General features: G+C 40.8%; 1 protein-coding gene across 1 annotated transcript in view; it reads right to left on the bottom strand.

Annotated features, from left to right (window-relative positions):
* Positions 1-12,326, bottom strand: part of DCDC1 (doublecortin domain containing 1) — a 108,472-nt gene extending 96,146 nt beyond the window's left edge. Inside the window, exons 1-4 of the mRNA XM_027837756.1 lie at positions 12,311-12,326; positions 11,467-11,623; positions 4,025-4,159; positions 2,403-2,603 (exon numbers count right to left, since the gene is read on the bottom strand). Of these exons, the coding sequence (XP_027693557.1) occupies positions 2,403-2,603; positions 4,025-4,159; positions 11,467-11,623; positions 12,311-12,326 (509 nt within the window). The remainder of the gene's footprint in view (positions 1-2,402; positions 2,604-4,024; positions 4,160-11,466; positions 11,624-12,310) is intronic.
* Between the last annotated feature and the right edge of the window lie 6,992 nt (positions 12,327-19,318).

Genomic DNA, 19,318 nt, shown 5'->3' with positions numbered 1-19,318 from the left:
GAACTAGTTTAGTAGGTGGGTTTGGAGAAGCTAATCACCAGAATTATCACTACCCACTGATAATTGTTTCCAGCCAAAGCAACTCACGAAGATCCATTAAGTAAGGTGTGGAGAGAATGTGACATGAATTGTTCAACTAAGTCAACCCATACAGATGAAATCTGGCATTTTCTAAAAGATTATGTGATAGGGGGATTGGGCATATTTTAGGGGCTTCTAGGAAGAAGAAATCTGCCAAAAAGTGAAAGTCACAGGGTGACTGGTGTTATTGTAACCTAAGGAAGAACTTTCTCACAATTCAAGTTGTTAAGAATGAAATGGACTGCCTCCTGAGAGAAGGATTCCTCATCACCGGAGGCATTTAAGGAAAGGCAGGATCATCACTCGTGGGGATATTTAAATGACATTTACGGCTTCAGAAAAAGGCTAGACTAGGGGACCTCCATGGCAATTTATGACAATAATAGTAACATTTATCTAGCACTGACAGCTGGAGTCAGGAAGGCCTGAATCCGAATCCTGTTTTAGACCTTTAGCAGCTATGCGAACCCGTGGCAAATCACTTAGTCTCTCAGCCCCAGTCTCCTCATCTGTGAAATGGAGATAATGAAAGCAGCCACCTCACAAGGAATGTTGTAAGGAGCCAATGAGATACGGTGTATAAAGCACTTTGCAAACTTCCAAGGGCTATCTATGCACTAGTAATTGTGATTACATATGTTGTATCATTTGATGCTCACAAAAACCCCGTGTAGCATGGTGCTCCCCTCAGTATTTTTAGATGACAAAAAAAGAGGCTGAAAGACTTGCCCAGGGTGACACGGAGATTTGAAGTCCGGCGTCCTGGCTCCAGGGTCCAGGGTCTATATTCCCAATATCACTCGGTGACATTAAGGTTCTGGGCATCCGTGGAGCCTCCGTTTCAGGCATCCTCTCTTTGGAGCATGGAGACTTTTCCTAGTCTCCAACAACTCCAAGTAGGCAGCTACCTACCCTCTCTAATTATGCGGCTGACCCTGGATATGTGGGGACTTCCCTTAACACTTCTTTATTTGGGGGTGAGTTTCAGGAATGGGGAGATTGTGAATCATAAAACTATGATTTCCTAGGTGTTTGCTGCCTCCTAGAGAGTAAAACGGGCCACTAAGTAGAACAGTGGATAGAACGCCAGGCCTGGAGTCTGAGTTCAAATTTGGCCTCAGACATTTACTAGCTGTGTGACCTTGGGCAAGTCACTTAACCCTGTTTGCCTCAGTTTCCTCATTGTAAAATGAGCTGGGGAAGGAAATGGCAAATCTCTGCAGTATCTTTGCAAAGAAAACCTCAAATGGGGTCATGAAGATTCAGACACAACTGAAAAAACGACTGAACAATGAAAGAGAGTAGAATGCCAAAATGGGTCCACAGCTAACTATCCCCCTTGCCTAAATGCACAGGTGGATCAAAGCTGATGCTCCATAGCAAATTTTCTGTGGAACCAGGGAAAGGAAAGGAAAGGGAACAATCATTGCCCAAGTGCCTACTGTGTGCAGGTCATTAAGCACTTTACAAATATTATCTCATTTGAGAAAAGCTGGAGGTAGAGTGGAGAGAAGTTATTTCTCATTAATATTGACAATGCTTTCCCTGGCTTCTCTTAAGCAAAGGTAGCAGTGCTCCCTTGCTAGAATTAAAAGAGGATTGAGAAGAGGGGCTTCCCCTCCCCCCCACACACACACTTCCAAGGGAGAATTCAGAGCTAGAAGGAACCTTAGAAATCATTCACTTTGACTCCCTTTTCACTCTGTTTTACAGATGAGGAAACTGAGACTTGGGGGAAGTGCCTTGTTCCAGATCACACAGACAGTAAGTGGAAGGCCCTGGACCCAAACCCAGGCCCTCAGACCCTAAATCCAATGCCCTTGGGCCAAGGAAGCGGGAGAGCCCTACCCCCCAAATTAGAAATGGAAGCTAAGGAGGCTACACTGTTTATACTTGCTCTTTTCCAGTCAGTGGATGATCTACGAGTTTGCAAATTCTGTGGAACAGTCTGAGTAAAACAAGGCAAAAGTGAAAAATGACAGGTTTTTTAGAATCTTCGGTTGATCTGTAAATGGCATATTTTAAAATTATAGTCCAATCTCTTCTTGCACTACACGGCCAGATAATAATATAACCAATGCACCCAGTAGGTCAGAATGCACGTATCTTAACTGATCAGAGTCCAGATAGGTGGCTAGGTATGTACGGAACATTTATTTATGGTCTTCCTCCACCTCCTGAGCACACACCCCTCCCCCCATACAGGAAGAAAAGCAAGCCAAATGAACGGGATCAAATAAAATCCCAAGCCCTTGGAGCTCTGCCATCGAAACCTCTGACTCAACCTTGGATATTTTCACCAAAAACAAAATGGTTCCTACCTGCTCTCTTCCTTGTGCAGCCACTTCTGATACTTGTCGTAAGACTTCTTCCTCGCCAGAACAACCCCAGAACCTGAATGCAAGTTGAGACGCTGGACCCCCAAGACAAGGTTCGGAATGGAACAGTTGACAATACACCCATCTCTGAATTCAAACTGCTGATGGCAGGCCTTCTGTAGTATCCTATGCTTTATCTGATTGCTGAGATACAGAAAAGTCCATTAGCAGCAGAAAAACACCCTGTGAACCTGATGTCCTGGTGATTGTAAGCTCTTCAGGAGAGACAGGGGCCTGCTGTGAGTCACAGTAACATGGCCTGGTCCAGGATCAGCACAATGAGAGCCACGACTCTGCTGGTCACTAAGTGTCCAGGCCAGCATAAATGGGAATTTTGAGTTTCACTTGTAACTGATGTCAGTATATTCTGGGGGACTCTGGTTTTAGGAGGATGGAGATGAGAAAATCAAATAAAAGAAGTCATTTGGTAAATAAGGGAAAGCTGACCTGGGGAAGGCAGCTAAGACATGGCAAAGAGGAAAGGGGAGAAAGAAGAGGCGGGCATACGTGTTCTGCAGAAACAAGGCTGACTTCCTTTCCATACTAGGTTCACTTTGTCAGGCCCACAAGAATGGACGCTCTCATTCCCTCAATCCACATACTTGGCTATAGAATCAAATAAAGGTAATTCGATGATATCTCAGATTTCCAAGAAGTCTGCACTTGGGGACCTCAGAGTATTAAACAAACTTATTAAACTTGAAATGTTTTAGCAAGATAAATGCAAATCTTCCAGTGTCTGTCTTCCAAATACAAAATTGCCGCAATATCAAATGATTTATTTGGGATAAAAAGATGGCATGTAATAATTTACGTTCTTAGCCTTGCATCTAATAACAACAAAAAATAAGACAGAGAGAAGGAAAGAGAATGGATTAAGAGCTTAGGTGGGGCAGCACATGCTAGATACACATGCACTAAAAAACATGCCTTTTCCCCCAAAACATGTGACAACATAATCAAATAAGCTCACAATTTCAGCTTTTGTGTACTAGGGCCTTTTTCTAAAAGGTGGCGAGAGCACTGGGTTTGGAGCAAAAAAACAGGGTTCAGATTTGATCTCCATTACTTATCACAGATTTTAAAGATAAAAGAGACCTTAAAGATCTGCCTCATTTTACAAATAAGGAAACTGAGGCTGAAAGGGATTAGGCTCAAGATTCCACAGGTTGGAACTAGCGGATTCAGGATTGAAACTCAATTCATCTACCTCTAAATTCACGTCTCTTTCTACCCTAGAACCTTAACTTCCAGTACTTAACCATCCATGAAACCTTAGGTAAGTCACGGTGACCTATGATCTTTATCTCTCTGGACTGGCTGCAATTTCCTCTTCTATAAAATTAGAGGGAGTTGTTCTGAATAACTTCTCAGGTCCTTGCTAGCTCCAACTGTTATCACTTCTTACTTATTTCTTCTCCAGCACTTAGTACAGAGCTCTCAGTATAGTAGGGACTTAATAATAAGATCACTGCATTGAATCACTAATCCTTTGAAATATATTTGCCCACAGGACAGTCATGAAGTCACATCCTCTCTCACATGTTTCCTTGCCTCACTTGTACCTTAATTTCTTGAATGAGTCAACATTTTTGAATACTCTTTGTTCCTCCCGTACATCCTCAGAGTTGGGGGAAGTCAGCTGCCAGGCAACCCTGTGGTGTTTCTGATGTGGAACAAGGTCTCTTTCATGTGAATCTCTAACAAAAGTTAAAACATGAAAAGGAATGTCAGAATGAAGACAGATGTTCATGGAGATTTCTCAGCAGTGTAATTTCATTACTTATCATGCTCCTTTATGGAACTGAAAAGTTTAGAAATCAAAAGAAGACACACAAAAATTAGTCCAAAAAAAGACATCTCTTTTTTTTTTTGACAGAGAATTCATATTTTGGAAGAACACAAAATGAAGGTCCATGCAATTGGTTTCCATCTTGGAATCGAAGATGATAAACAGAATGACTCAATCACATAATAAGGAACACTAATCTTTGGAATGTGGAATGCTTTCAGTAGGATTTAGCAATGTACTATCTCTCAGAGGCAATACAACTGTTATTTAGCTCCTAAAAGTCTCAACCTACTAGGTCTTGATGTCATCATCATCTCCCCATGGACCAGAAGCAAACTGAGCAGCATTACATATAACATCACAGGATTTAGAGGTAGAAGAGGCTTTAGGGATCATCTGTTTCAGGGGTTCTTAAAATTTTTGTGTGTTACAGATGCCTTGGGCAGTCTAGAAAATCCCATTGACCCCTGCTCAGAATCATGTTTTTAATTAATGGAAGAAATGTTTGGTTTCAGCTGGAGGTTAACACAATTTTCCCCATCCAAGTTCACAGACCCCCACCTCCCCCAATCTACCTAGAGATCCCAGGTTAAGAACTCCTAATCTAGTTCAATCTCCTCATTTTACGAAGATGGAAACTGAGACTGACAGAGGTTTAATAACTTGCTTAAGGACACATAGGAAGTGAATAGAGTTGTGAGATGGACCCAAGTTTCTGACTTCAAATTCAGTGCCCTTTCCATTAGGCCATGTTCCTTAGTGAGATTTGAAATCTATTAGCTCCTTATAATCATCCCCATATTCCTGGAGAATATTCAACATTGTCCATAGGAAGAAAATGAGGAATCTTCTTTTGTTGGACTTCTTTTCTGGCACTGATGCTCATACATCGAATCATCTAAGCACACAACGTTTAAGGCCTTGGAGAGGAAGAAGCCTTCCTCTGTTTGAAATATCAAGGGAGAGGAAAACCAGTATCCTGGCTGCTGACTGACTTGAAGAAAACAAACTTAGCCCAAGAGTGGAGGCAAAAGTAACAGATCAATTTGTATCCTGCTTGGGAGTGAAAGCCATCAAGGCAAAGGCTCTGCCTTCAATGGGATTATAATCTAGAATCAGAGATGTGGGTAATGAAGGCAAGGTAGGGAGTGGGCCAGTCAGCAAGCCTCAAGCACTTAACAGCTGTGTGACCCTGGACAAGTCACTTCATCCTGTTTGCCTCAGTTCCTCATCTATAAAATGAACTGGAGAAGGAAATGGCAAACCACTCCAGTATCTTCACAGAGAAAATCCCCAAATTGGGTCACAATGAGTCAGACACAACGGAAATAATTTAACCACCACAATAAAAACAGTCCTTTCTCTCAGCTCACAACCTAATGAGGGAGACAGCATGCAAACTATGTATATATAAAGTAAATAGAGTGTAATGGAAAGTAATCTCACAGGGAAGGCACTAATAGTGGAAGGGGAAAGGGGCCTGAAAAGTGACAAATATATCTAAATAACTCCAAGCTACATGTGCCTGATAGACAAGGTTTCTGGGAGAAGTTATGAGTAGTTGGGAAACACCAGGGAGGCATGGAAAAGAGAGCCAGATTTAGAGTCAGATAAGTTGGATTTGAATAAGTAAAATGGGCAGCTTTGGAATGGCAAGTCAACAAGCATTTATTAAGCACCTACTGGGTGTCAGGCACTTTTCTCAGAGGTGGGGGATGCAATCAATGAAAGATAAAAGATAGCCCCTGCTCTCAAGGAGCTCACAACGTGCAATGTGAATTCCTTGAGTGGAGGAGGGATGGTTACTTGTTGGGGAGTGGGGATCCTTTGGGGACTGGGGCATGGATTTACTTTGAGTCTGCGATTCTGAAATGGTCCTGTTCTTTGAAATCCTAGCTCTGAGGCCTATGATCTGAATGGCCTTGAGCAAATCGCTGGACTTCTTCGGGACTCAGGATCCTCTTCTGCAGGAAGAGGAAGAGATGAACTCTACGTTTCCTCTTTGCCTTAGATCCCAAGAATGCCTAAAAGTGTCTTTGATTGTTGCAGAATCAAGTGATACCAGACGACTCATCTAGGCCTACACTGGTGGCCTGCATCAGCAGAGCTGACTTAGCCTATTCCGTGTGTAACACACAGAGCATGGGACAATTGCTTCTTTACTGACTGATGGCTATTGTAAGCTTCAGCAGGAGCAGGTCCCTTCTGCCTTAAAGAAAGCAATAGTGCCACCTAATGGACTCTAAAGAAAGTGCAGCTTTGCTTCCCCCACCCCAGACCCGGCACATTTCTATGACCATGTAGGGAGTACGTTGTATTTTCATAACTAGGAAAATAGAAACCGAGCGTTTTTATTCTTAATTCAATTTATTAAGCAAGGGCTTGACAAGCTTCTCCTGGAGATCCTGGAGGTTTAATTTGTGTCTAATAAGGCAGTGTGCTAGACTGGTGCCTGATGGGCAGTGAAGACAAAAAGAGAGTCAGTTCTAAGCTGTCCTTTGAAACCTATCTTGACTCTGATCTATGTCACTAACGAAGTGATAAAGTTCATTCTGCAAGTCTCAGTTCTGGTGAAATGGAGATGGAGAGTGTGTGCTTAGCACAGTGACTGGGGTACTTAATAATATCATTTATAATGTTACAATAATTTATACTAATAAACAGTAGGTACTTAATAGATGTTTACTGTTTGAGAATCCTGGCCCCACAGTGAGTCCTACTCTTCTTGGCTCCATGTTATGCCTATTTCTATTGGCCACAGAGCCCCAGGGCCCAAAGGAAGACAAGAAATGTCTTCGGGTCTTAATTTCTGCTCTCACCAATGATCACATTCTAATCCATCCATTTTTTTGTGGTGTTAAAAATCTCTAGGCAAGAATCTCTAAATCCTGAGGAAATCTTACATTAGCGTCCTGTTCAACAAATTCAATTTCAAGAAACATTTAAGCGCTTGCTATGTTCAGAACATTGGACCGGGTTTTGGTAGAGATACAAAGAAAGGTAAGTTTTCTCAAGGATATTAAAATCTAGTAGGGAAAAATGTTACATGCATAAATAACTACAAACTAAACCAAAATCAAAACAACAAAAACCGTGGAAAGCACTGAGATTGGTGCAAAGTATAAATAGGGTCTGATAAGAGACAAAGGAGGATGTGAAAAGAAGAGAACATTTAAATGATGAGTAAGAATTCATTCAGAGAGGTAAGGTGGAGTTCCAGTCCATAGGAACTGTGAACAAAGATATATAAATTGGAAACTGCAGGGTGTGTAGGGTGTGAAAGTTAACATTTATAAAGAACTTTGCAGACCTAAAAGCTCTACACAAATGGTAGTAGTTGTTGTTGTTACTATTATTATTATGTTGATGAGCATTTATTAAGTGCTTACTATGTGACAGGCACTGTGCTAAGCATTGGGAGGACAAAGAAAGGCAAAAATTATCTCTGCCTTCAAGAAACTCATACTCTAATGACAATATGCAAATAACTGTATACATATAATATAGACACATATATGTGTGTACATATGCATATACTGTGTGTGTACATTTTGTGTATATAGGATAAATGGGAAGTAATCTCAGAAAGAAGGCACTAATGTAGGGTATGGGTGGCAACTCAGTTGTATAATAGATAGAGTGCCAGGCCTAGAATCTGGAAGACTCATCTTCACGAGTTCAAATCTAGCCTCAGATACTTACTAGCTGTGTGACCCTGAACAAGGCATTTAACCTTATTTGCCTCAGTTTCCTCATCTGTAAAATGAGCTGGAAAAGGAAATGGCAAACCACTTATCTTTGCCAAGAAAACGCCAAATGGGGCCACAAAGAGTTAGACATAACTGAAAAATGACTGAACAACAACAATGGAGGAGATGAAGGGGATTGAAGAGGCAAAAAGGCTTCCCGCAGAAAATGAGATGTGAGCCGATTCTTGAAAGAAGCCAGAGAAATTAGAGATGGAAATGAGGAGTGAGAGCATTCTAGGCACGGAGGATAGCCAGTTAAAAAGGAATGGAGGTGGAAGATGCAGCGTCCTGTGTGAGGAATAGCCAAAAGGCCAGTGTTGCTAGATTTGAGAAGAATTGGAATAAAGTATGAAAAGATGAGAGTAAAATAGGAAAAGACCGGAAAAGCAGGAAAGGGCCAGGTTGTGAAGGGCTTCAAAAAACCAAGAGAGGATTTTATATTTTATCATGAAATTAATAGGGAGCTACTTGAGTTTACTGCGTTGGAACGGTGGGAGAATGATGGTGAGACCCACATTTTAGTTACACCATTTTGGCAGGTAGAGGTGAATGGAATGGAAAAAGACTTCGAGGCCGGGATACTAACCACTAGTGATTGTAGTAGTCTAGGAGAAAGGTGATAAATACGGTTTGCACCAATTGGTATCTGTATTGTTCAAGAGAAGGAGATGTATATGCAAGATGTTGCAAAGATAGAAATGATAAAACTCAAGAACAGTTGGGATTTGGGGATGATCGTGAGTGAAGAGTCAAAGATGACACTGAGGTTGTGAGTCTGAGGGTCTGGCAGGATGGAGGTACTCTTGGCAGTAAAAGAGAAGTGGAGAAGAAGGGAGGATTTGAGGTTAGTCCAGTTTGGGATGATTATCGAGTCTGGGAAGCAGAAGCACATTAAATAAAGCTGAAAAGTTTGACCAAACTGGGGAAGATCTTGAATTCCAGGTTTAATTGAAATTTATTGAAAACTAAATTGAAACTGAAATTAGAGACTGTATCTATGCATAAGGATGAGAAATCTGATAGCTGTGTGAAGGCCAGCTCTGAGCAGGGAGAATAGGGAGAGAGAGTGGAGGCTAAAGTACTATTAGCAGGTTATTGAATTAGTCCAGATAGATGGCAGTAGTGGAAAAGGAGGAAAGACAGTTAGTTGCAAGAGATATTTTTAGAGATACAAGCAACAGGACTTAGTAACTAGATAGCAAAAGCTGGAAAAAGAGGATAAAACAATAAGGATTTGTACTTGGGTGACAAGGTGAATGGTAGGAGCAGTGAAGGAAACCGCAAAATCATAAGGAAGTAAAGGTTTTGTAAGGAAAGAATATGTTGGGTTTGGGACAATACACATTTGAAAGGCCAATTACGCTTTCAGAGAAAACTATCCTATGGGCAGTTATAGATGTGGGTCTAGAGCTGGTGAGAGAGGTCAAGGATGGTGATGGTTATATCAGTAAGTCAACAAGCATTTCTTATCGTGTGGCAGGCAGTAGGCTAAGCACTGATAAGTCTGAGAATCACTTTATTAGAGGCAACTTGATTAAAAGTGAATACAATTGCCATGAGGAGAAGGAAAGAGGATCGAAGACAGAGCCTTTGGTAACACTCACTTAAAAGGATACAAAGAGGATACAAGAGGATACAAAGCCTGTGAAGAAAACAGGAGTTCAAGAAGAGGAGAATCAAATGAGTTCTTCAAATCCAAGAGAAGAGAAGGGAAGAACAGAAGGTAGAGGTATTCAACAATACTAAATGCTACCAATAGGTCAGAGAAGAAATAAGGCAATGTTGTATGAAATCACCCTAGAGTAGGAGGAAGGAGACCTAAAATCTGATCTCTAAAATGAGGGAGTTGGAGTTAGGTGGCTCTCGTAAGTCTATGGTTTTAATGCATGAAGAGGCTGAAGTAACTATGTGTTCAATGTGACAAAGAGAAGACATGGGGAGGTATCACATCTGTCTTTAACTCTATGAAGGGTCATCTTTGGAAAATAGGGCTACACTTATACTGTGTAGCAATAAAGGGCAAGACCAGGGCTGGCAGGTGGAGGGTCTCCTGAGGCAGAATTAAAGGCATTGTCCTCAAAGCAGCTCTAGAGCATGATAAGAGCTGTCTAACAATGGAATTGGCCACCTTGTGGGGACAGTAAACTCCATATCTCTGGATGTGTTTGAGCAGAGACTAGATAAACACCTTCTGCAACACTGTAGATGGGATTCCACCAAGTGGAAGGTACATAATCTCCATAATCTCCTCCAAATCTAAAACACAGTGATTGTAGGACCAAGCTCCTCCACCTCCTTGAGCCTTTCTTTTCAATATTATTTTTTCTTTTTAAAGTGAAAGATAACTCGGAATTTGAAAGGGAATATGTCCTTTAAGTAAAAATGAAGTTAAATGGCATATGAAAGGGAAGTGAGGGATGTTCACTGTCCACTTTTAACCAGAGGATTAGGCAACTGACATACTCTCTCAAAAAACAAACAAACAGGGGGGCAGCTAGGCGGTGCAGGGGATAGAACACCGATGCTAGAGTCAGGAGGACCTGAGTTCAATTACGGCCTCAGAGCAAACACTTGACACTTACTAGCTGTGTGACCCTGGGCAAGTCACTTAACCCCAACTGCCCCCCCCAAAAATTAAAAAACAAACAAACATGCTTTCTTTGATGTAAGGCAAATTTTCAGATTGCATAAAACATTGGCCAGACACAATGTGGCATTTAAGTTCTCATGGAAGTCTGACTTCCTTTTGGGCTGTGGTAAAAAACTGGCCCCTTTGAGTTTGGGACCAACAAAATATAAATGGAACTTCCTTGTTCCTAAGATGATAAATGACCTGTTATGTTAGCTCAGTGAGATTTATTTGTCCAAGAACTACATAGTCAAGCCCACTTTGGAGTTAAGACCAAGCACACACACACACACACACACACACACACACACACACACCCAAAAACAAAACCCCAATTATCAAGACAGTTGTCATAAGTGAACACTGGAGGGAAAGAAAAAGAAATGAACTGTGGTGTAGAGGAAAGCACATGGGACTTGAGAGTCAAAGACCTTAGTCTAGAGGTCTAGAGCTTTCATTTAATAAATGTGCCTTTAAGCCAGTCACTTCACCTCAATGAAACTCCATCTTCTCATCTATTGAAAGAAAGAGCTGGATTTCATAATTTCTCAAGTTCTTTCCAGTGCTATGATTCCATGAATTCCTAAAAGGAGTACTCCTAATACATAGATAAATCTTATTGGACTTTTTAAAAAGCCAATGTCCAGTTTCATTATCCAAACTAGTCAGATTTTGAACAATTCCATAATTTCATCTGACGTTAAATATATAATACACTTAGAGTGTTTTAAAGACCTCTTCTTAGAAAACAAACTAAATGGAATGAGCAAAATTACCTCCCTCCCTCAACACCCAAGCTGAACTGGTTGAGGTCCTTTGACCACACTGGGTACTTACAGAATTTCCTGAGAAGCATCTTCAGCTTTGGAGGCATTTTCTTTCTCCTGCCTTTCCTTTGACTCTTTAAGTGATTCTTCTTCTACCCAAATATGAGGTTTACTCACAACCATCCTGGCTCCAGGCATAATAGCCCCACAGGATCCTAAAATCAGAGCTGAGCAGAAAGAAGAGTGAAGGGATTTGGTGGCTAATGGTGGCAATGGGTTAGTCATGATTTTGGAAAAAGAAGTGGGGAATGTATGATAAAAAAGGATCCTCATACCTAAGGATTTACCACACAGAAGAAAGGAATTATCTTGGCATATACAGAGAACCGTTCGTGTTTGTTTGGGGGATGTTTCTTTAATGTTTTATTTAAAACAATAGCAAAGTAGCTTTTAAAAAAAATCACTTGAGGTGGCCACCTTGCCTTTAAGCAAACCTAAGAGGCGAGTGTTACAGCTACACCTGTCTTTATTCTCCGATTAAGTATGTGATTCACTATTTCCAATTCTGAGTATTCCGATGGGTTTCCTTGTATTAGATATGGAAACTTTCCAATATCACTCTCTGCAACCCCATACTTACAGCAGAAGGGCCATAATCCTCCCAACCCAGACACATGGGCATAAAGAATCAATCAAAAGCCCTTATAACTTGCCAAGCCTATAGAACATTCTGAAAAGCATAAGGAGTTGAAATCAGAATGTTGGTGGGCATGCTATTCCCACTAAGTAACTGAACAGAAAATAAAATTACAAACCCATTTACTATAAATAAGGCCTAAAAAGCTGCTGGAGGCCAACTTTGCCTGCATTATGAATGTCTTTTGTGCATTGAATGAGTTGACTCTTCTGCTTACTCTCTGTCTTGTACATGGCTCAAAAGGTCTGGATTCTTCTGAGGAGAAATGATTGAGGAGGAGTTGCCTTTTTTCCTGTTCAGTGATGGTCACTTTCGGGTTGTTCCGCTATTCTTCATAGGACACATATCCCTGTAAAAGAAACAATGAATTGGTCTCCATCAGGAGGCATGGTAGAGTACTGGGAATGCATGAGATTATAGCGACAAAGGGTTTTAAAGTAGGAAGACACATTAGAGATTATGTCGTCAAACCTTCCCATTTTATAGATGAGAAAACTTAAAGAGGTGATGGGTGAAATCAGAGGACCTCAAAATGTGGTCCATGGACTCTGCGGGATGAACGAGATATGGAAAGGGTATCAAGCCAGGATCGAGAGAATGGAATTCACTGGACAAATCTCTAGACTCTGGGCTTCATTTTCTCCCTCTGAAAGGTTTCTGCTGTTCACTCATGCCCAACTCTCCCTGACCCCACCTGCGGCTTTCTTGACACTGGATATGGTTTCCCATTTCCTTCTCCAGGTCATAATGTAGATGAAGAAACTGAAGCAAGCAGAGTTAAGTGACTCACCCAGGGTCATGCATCTACTAAGTGTCTGAGGCCAGATTTAAACTCACGAAGATGAGTTTTTTCTGACTTTAGGCTCAGCCCTCTATCCACTGAGCCACTTAGCTGCCCCTCTGAGGGCTGGGTCTAAGTTAAATGATGGGCCAGAAGTCAGGAAAACCTGATTTCAATTCTAGCTTCAGAAACTTATAAGCTGTGTGACCCTGGGCAAGTCACTTAACCCTGTTTGTTTCATTTTCCTCATCTGTAAAATGAGCTGGAGAAGGAAATGACAAACCACTCCAGTATCTGTGCCAAGAAAACCCCAAATGGGGTCAAAGAATCAGACATGACTGACAACGACTGAACAACAACAAAGGGAAACTGTATTACAGCATTATCCTAATCTACCAGGCTGGTAACAAAAGGGAACGTAAGTTCAGTCTGACATGACTCTAGATCACCAAGGGCAATGAGGTACATCATCATCATCATCATCAATCTCCCTGCTTATTTTGGGAAACAGGTCCCATCTTTGCTGTATCTGTTTTAGTGCAAAGTTCATTCTCCTTAGCAGAGAAAACCAGCCAAATAGAAGTTAAGTAGATTTGTCTTCTTTTTACCATCAGTTATCATCATTCCATCCACCTTGAATACCAGTGCTATCCTTTCTTTCAGCCTTCTCTTTTCCCAGAGTTACAGTTTAGTCTGTTTCATCTCAGTTGGTCCCTCTGGGTTATTATATGGAATATGCTTATGTTAAAAGAAGAATGTGCTTATTAGTAGTGTCTGGCACATAGCAGGCACTTAATAAATGCTTATTGGATTGAATTAAAAGAGTAAAAAAGACTGATTTCTAGTTGATAAGAGAGCTTTTGTTGTAACTCAGTCTTTTTAAATAAGAACATAGTAAAAACATTTCAATCTCTTCTATATTAGGACAAACATTTAGTATAAAATTATATTAGAATCTATGTGTTTTAATATCATCATACATCCATTCTTATATACACTTATATAGCTCCAGAATTAAAGTAGCACTACACCTAATAACCCTGAAGAAAAAGGCAAAAGAACCACAGTGCAGATACTATTGAACAAAGCTGAGTTTTCAGGCATCATAATCATAGGATTTAGAGTTGGAGGGATCTTAGCTTTCATCTAGCCCAATCCCCTCAATTTGTAGGTGAGGAAAAACAGAAACCTAGAGAGGTCAAATGACTTCGTCACATAGTTTTAGAATTAGTGTTCGAACTCAGGTCCACTGACTCTAAATACAATACTCTCTTCACTAGGCCAAACTGCCTCAAAGTCCATGGTTGGAATTCTGTGGCTCAGTTTCTTTTCACTGCAGATTTTAATTAAAATACCCTTTCTGGTTGTTCAACCAACAGTCTCTTTTGGTTTTATTCTTTTAAAACAAATTTCTCCCAGATAGACAAAACATTAGACTGGGTCAATAAATCAGTCAGTCAATCAACTAGCATTTATTCAATGCCTCTTATGTGCCAGACACTGTACTAAGTGCTAGGGATACAAAGAAAGGCAGGAACAGCCCCTACCCTCAAGGAGCTCACAGTCCAAAAATATGCAAAGAATTATGCACAAACAAGATACATACAGGATATATTGGGGGTAATCTCAGAAGGAAGGCATTAAAATTAAAGGGGATTGGGAAAGGCTTCTTGTAGAAGGCCAGATTTTAGAGACCTGAAGGAAGGAGGAAGGAGAGATTTCCAGTTAGGAAGGCTGGCTTACTGACCCCAGAGTTGTCTGGAATACTGGACAAAGGTCTTCAGTTTCAGCTCACTCCTCTAGTATTGACAGAGTGAGACTCTAAAACAGGGGTTATTAACCTGGGGTATAAGGACAGGGGTCAGTGGATAGATTTCAGGAGGTCTTTTCAGGTGAACTTGCATGGGAAAAATTACATCTTTATTTAAATATAATTGGTTTCCTTGGTAATCCTGTGTATTTTATTTTATGCACTTAAAACATTATTCTGAAAAGGGTTCCCTAGGTTTCACTAGACTGCCAAAGAAGACCATTACATACCCAGAAACGATTAAGAACTGCTCTTAAGTGATCTACATGTCCAAGGCTAGTTGCCACAGGCATGATGAGAGTTGAAAGGAATTTTGTCAACTTTCCTCAAATAGCTAGGAAGCTTAAATGAGAAATCATTAAGGAAAACATAAAAAAAAATTGAAAAGGAAGACTTGCCCACCTAAGGGCTGTTTGGCTGGTTGAAGATAACTCATAAGTGGTGAAACAGATTTGGGCTGTGGGCTTTCTCACAAGATAGCTGGCTATTGCTGTGTGGGAAGAAGACTTAAGCACAGCTGCAAATAAGGGAAGAAATGGAAGAATGGCAGCACAGTGGGAAAGACAGTTCAGGACATGATACCAGAAGCTTTGTGGGTGCAGCAAGATATGTATTTCCCACAAGTGTCCCAAGGCCATGTGCATTCACTAAAAGTGTTCCTTCTCAAACAAGAAAATTCACGGGAAAGTTTGTTACCATGTGTACTGGGGAAGGAGGATTCCTTGTCATTTACCCTGCTGTTCTATTTTAATTTAATGACTTTTGCTTGGATCAATATGCTTTCTTATTAGGTCTTTAAAAAAAGAAGCAGCATCTAGAATTCATAAGAATGGATGCTGACCCAATGTGTGCCTTTGACTCTAAGTGTAGCTTTGGGGACCTACATTTGAGGAGGGCTCAGGCTAAAAGAGGTCCTTTCTATCTGTGAATTCTGTGATGCTGTAGTTCCATAAGCCTAGAATGACAGAGAAGTAAAGGAGAGATCCAGGCAAATGCCCTCAGAAAGTCTAAGGCTTACTGTCAGCCAGGAGATGACATGAAGGAGATGCCACCTGAGTTGGGCCTTGATGACCCAAAGGATGTTGACAAACAGACATGAGGAGAGAATATATTCCAGACATGAGAAAGGACAGTGTGATGTCCAGTAAGAATGCACAGAGAGGTAGAGTACATGACAAAATTGGGGTATGATCAAGTGCCTAGTTTGGCTATAACACAGAGTTGTAGGGGAGTACCATGAGAAAAGGCTTGGAGTCAACAGGAGATTGGAGTCAAGACTGTAGAGGGCTTGAAACACCAGGCAAAGGAGAGTATAGTTTACTTTTAAGGAACAGGGAGGCAGGGGAGATTTTTTTGTAGAACTAAGACCCGTATATTAGAAATATTATTTTGATAACTGTGTGGTAGGTGCACTGGAAGGGGAGAGACTGGAACCTAGGAGACCAGTTAGTAGGTTATTGTAAAAGTCAAAGCAAGGAGTGGTGAGGTCCTAGACTGGTGTGATGGCTCTTCTGCATGAGATATTAGCCATTTTTACTTTAATGGGAATTGAAGTAAATTTTTTGCCTTTCCCAGGACCATTTGCATTTAAAGTTTCATCTCTAACTGTCTAGTTAAAGGCTCTAGTCTATATGTATATTGAAGGAATTTCAGGGATCATTTAAGCAGACAGGGAAAGGAGGGGCTCTTCCAGCTACTCAAGAAACCATACCATTAACTTGAGAATATTGGCCACCCCTGATAGAAATAGTGTTAATGACGTGTATTTACCATTGAATGGAAAACACGACATTTCATTGAAAACCAGTTGAGATGGTCCTTTATTTTGTAAGAGGTTGGCTGATCCCTACTAGTTGGAGATTTGTCCCCTCAGTCACAGTAACATTGTGGTGGGATTATATTACAACCCTGGTTTGACATAAAAAGCAATAGGGCAAAGATGTCTTAATTTTAAGGCATGTGGGTTTCTGAATGTTTTCTTTTCCAAATTCTTTTCTTTACCAGTTCATCTCTTTCCAGGTCTTTTAAGTAGAAGATTCCCATCCCTCTTCCAGTGAACAGCCTCAGGACTACAGAAGGTAAGTGTAGGGCTTCAGTACACCTGTTAAAAGAGATGGAGAAAATAAGGTGTTTTGGTGGAGTGGAATAAGCACTGGATTGGGAACCAGAGGACCCAGGTTCAAATCCAGTATTATGTGACCTTTGTGGGAAAAATTATTTGTTATATTGTTTGGGAAAATTATTACACTGTTTAAATCCAGCTTTATGTGATCTGCACCCAGAATGTCACCTGACCCCAGTAACTCTTTAGGAATGTAAAGATGGCTACAAAATATTTTGGGATCCCCCAGGTCCTAGATCCACTGAAAGCATTATTATTTTGGGTCCACCCATGCTTCTGCTTTAGGTCCCCTTGCATTTTGACCTCACCCAATTTTTACTGAATAGTTACATTTACTCATACTCATCTCAATCTACCTTGCTTTCAAGTTGCCCTCTCTGTGAAATTGCTTGAAGTACATGTGATTTGTGTGTGACCTTTGTCAAAATCCTATATAATTTAAATTTTCCAGAACTTGGGGAGAGGGAACCACATCTCTCTTCTGGTTCTCTCTCCTCTACCAAACAACCTAATAAATTCTTTCTAAAACTTTTTTTCAGGTTTGGAGTTTGTTCTCATGAGCAACACCTTTGATAAGTCACTTTAGGCCTCAGTATTTTCATCTATTAAATGAGAAAATGGGCTGAAATAGATGGACTGGGGTCGAATCCTGACTCTGATACTTTGTGTGACTTTGGGCATATTACTTAACCTCTTAGGTCTCCCAGTGTCCTCATAAATAAAATGACAAGGCCTGACTATAAGACTGCTAAGATTCCTTCCAGGTGTAAACCTATGATTTCTGGGAGCAATCTATAGATTCTTTTGATTGGCACTTTTTCTATATTCTGAAGTTCTGGACAGTTTTCTTGTATTATTTCTTGCATTATGGTGCTGCTGGTTTTTTTTTTTTTTTTTACTTCTCCTGTATTGTCCTTCACTTTATTAGATTTATATTCCCAATCAGTTGTTTATTCTTAGCAAATCTTGCTACTGTGGAGTCAAGTTTCTCTATTAAGCTAATTATTTCTCCTGTGTAAGCCACAAATTCTGCCATTTGTTTCCTTTTTAGCTTCTTTCAAGGTTCTGATTTTGGGAACATTTTCTGTGGATTTATGCTCTCTTGGAAATTCACAGAGTCTTCTGTATTATGCTTTAATATCTACCCTATGGATTTATTTGCTTGTGCTCCATTTTTTAAAACTGAGGGTTCTTCCTTAAGATATCTTGATAGTTTTAGTCTTTCTTCCTTATATTCCTTATTGCTGCTTTTCTGACTTACTCCCCTTTCAGGGCAGTCCCTGGGTGCTGAAGCTCAAAGAAGTCTCAGCCTCCTCCCACATTGAGAAATGCACTTTTCATTGGCCTATGTCCTTCTTAGGGACAGGAGTAGGCCCAGCTGGATGCAGGTCCCCATTCCTTCAGCCCTGGTGAAACCCCAAGGATATACTGGTGCCCTTCCCAAGGCACAATATGCTGCTATTCCAAGCAGAACAGGCTTTGAAAGTGAGTCTTCTGCTTGTCGCTGTCAAATGATGGGATGTTGAGGGCAGGGCTGAGTATGCTGGCAAAGACTGCAGCAGCAGCAGCAAGGGAGTGTGGGGTGATCTCAGACCACAAGTCAATAGCTCATATAGGAACTGGTAGGGGAAGGTGCTTAGTAAACCAGTTAGGGTTAAATATTTTCTGCTTTTAACTCATAAGGCTGTAACCTTGTCATGCTTCTCATTGTCTTGGCCCATGGAGACGGATGCAACTCCTTTACCTTTTGTACAAAACTCCTCTTTGACGGTGTTTTTGAGAGCTGGTGAGGACTGGAGAACGTGCCTTTCCTCCATCTTGTTGGTGTTGTGACTTCCAATGCTCTCATCTCCATGGTCTTATTTCTATTCTCAGGACATGCCCTTGAACTTCTCAGGGCACTCATGAGAGAAGAGAGACAATACAATCAAGGGCCTCGGTGGCATCTCCTGGTGCCAGGGCAAAATGTTCCTGTGTTTTCACTAATAATGAAGAGATTTGCTTTCTAGTCTTGGCTCTCCTACAAGTGGAACGACCTCCTGCAATGTACTTTAACTCCATTTTCTCACCTATAAAAGAAGATGGAGGGAAGTAGGAGGAGTTGATCATAACTAGATCTATTCAGTTCTAATGCTTTATGACTGTGTGGAAGTCCGTGGACGGTGTGTGATTTCATTTTTCCTGCTTCCTACAACTCCCATGACTATATCCTAATCCTATCATAGCCCTACCCTTTCCTATAAACCATGAGATCTGAAATCCATTCAAATAATTATAGAAAGTTAAAGCTAGAAGAGATCTTAGAGATCATATAACCCTCTCATTTCTGTGTGTGTGTGTGTGTGTGTGTGTGTGTGTGTGTGTGTGTTTAGAGAATGGCAAAGCCATAATTTCATTCCAGTAGGGAAATTCTAGCAAAGATCATTGATTCATACTAGTAACTGTTTGAGTGTAAGTCTTAGATTACATCTAAGACACTGCAAAGTTAAGTGATTTGCCCACAGTCACACAG

Source organism: Vombatus ursinus, unplaced genomic scaffold, assembly GCF_900497805.2.
Source record: "Vombatus ursinus unplaced genomic scaffold, bare-nosed wombat genome assembly UNPS02014822.1, whole genome shotgun sequence".
NCBI lineage: Eukaryota > Metazoa > Chordata > Mammalia > Diprotodontia > Vombatidae > Vombatus > Vombatus ursinus.
The sequence above is the reverse complement of the archived record's forward strand: the minus strand, read 5'-3'. Positions and strand labels throughout refer to the sequence as shown.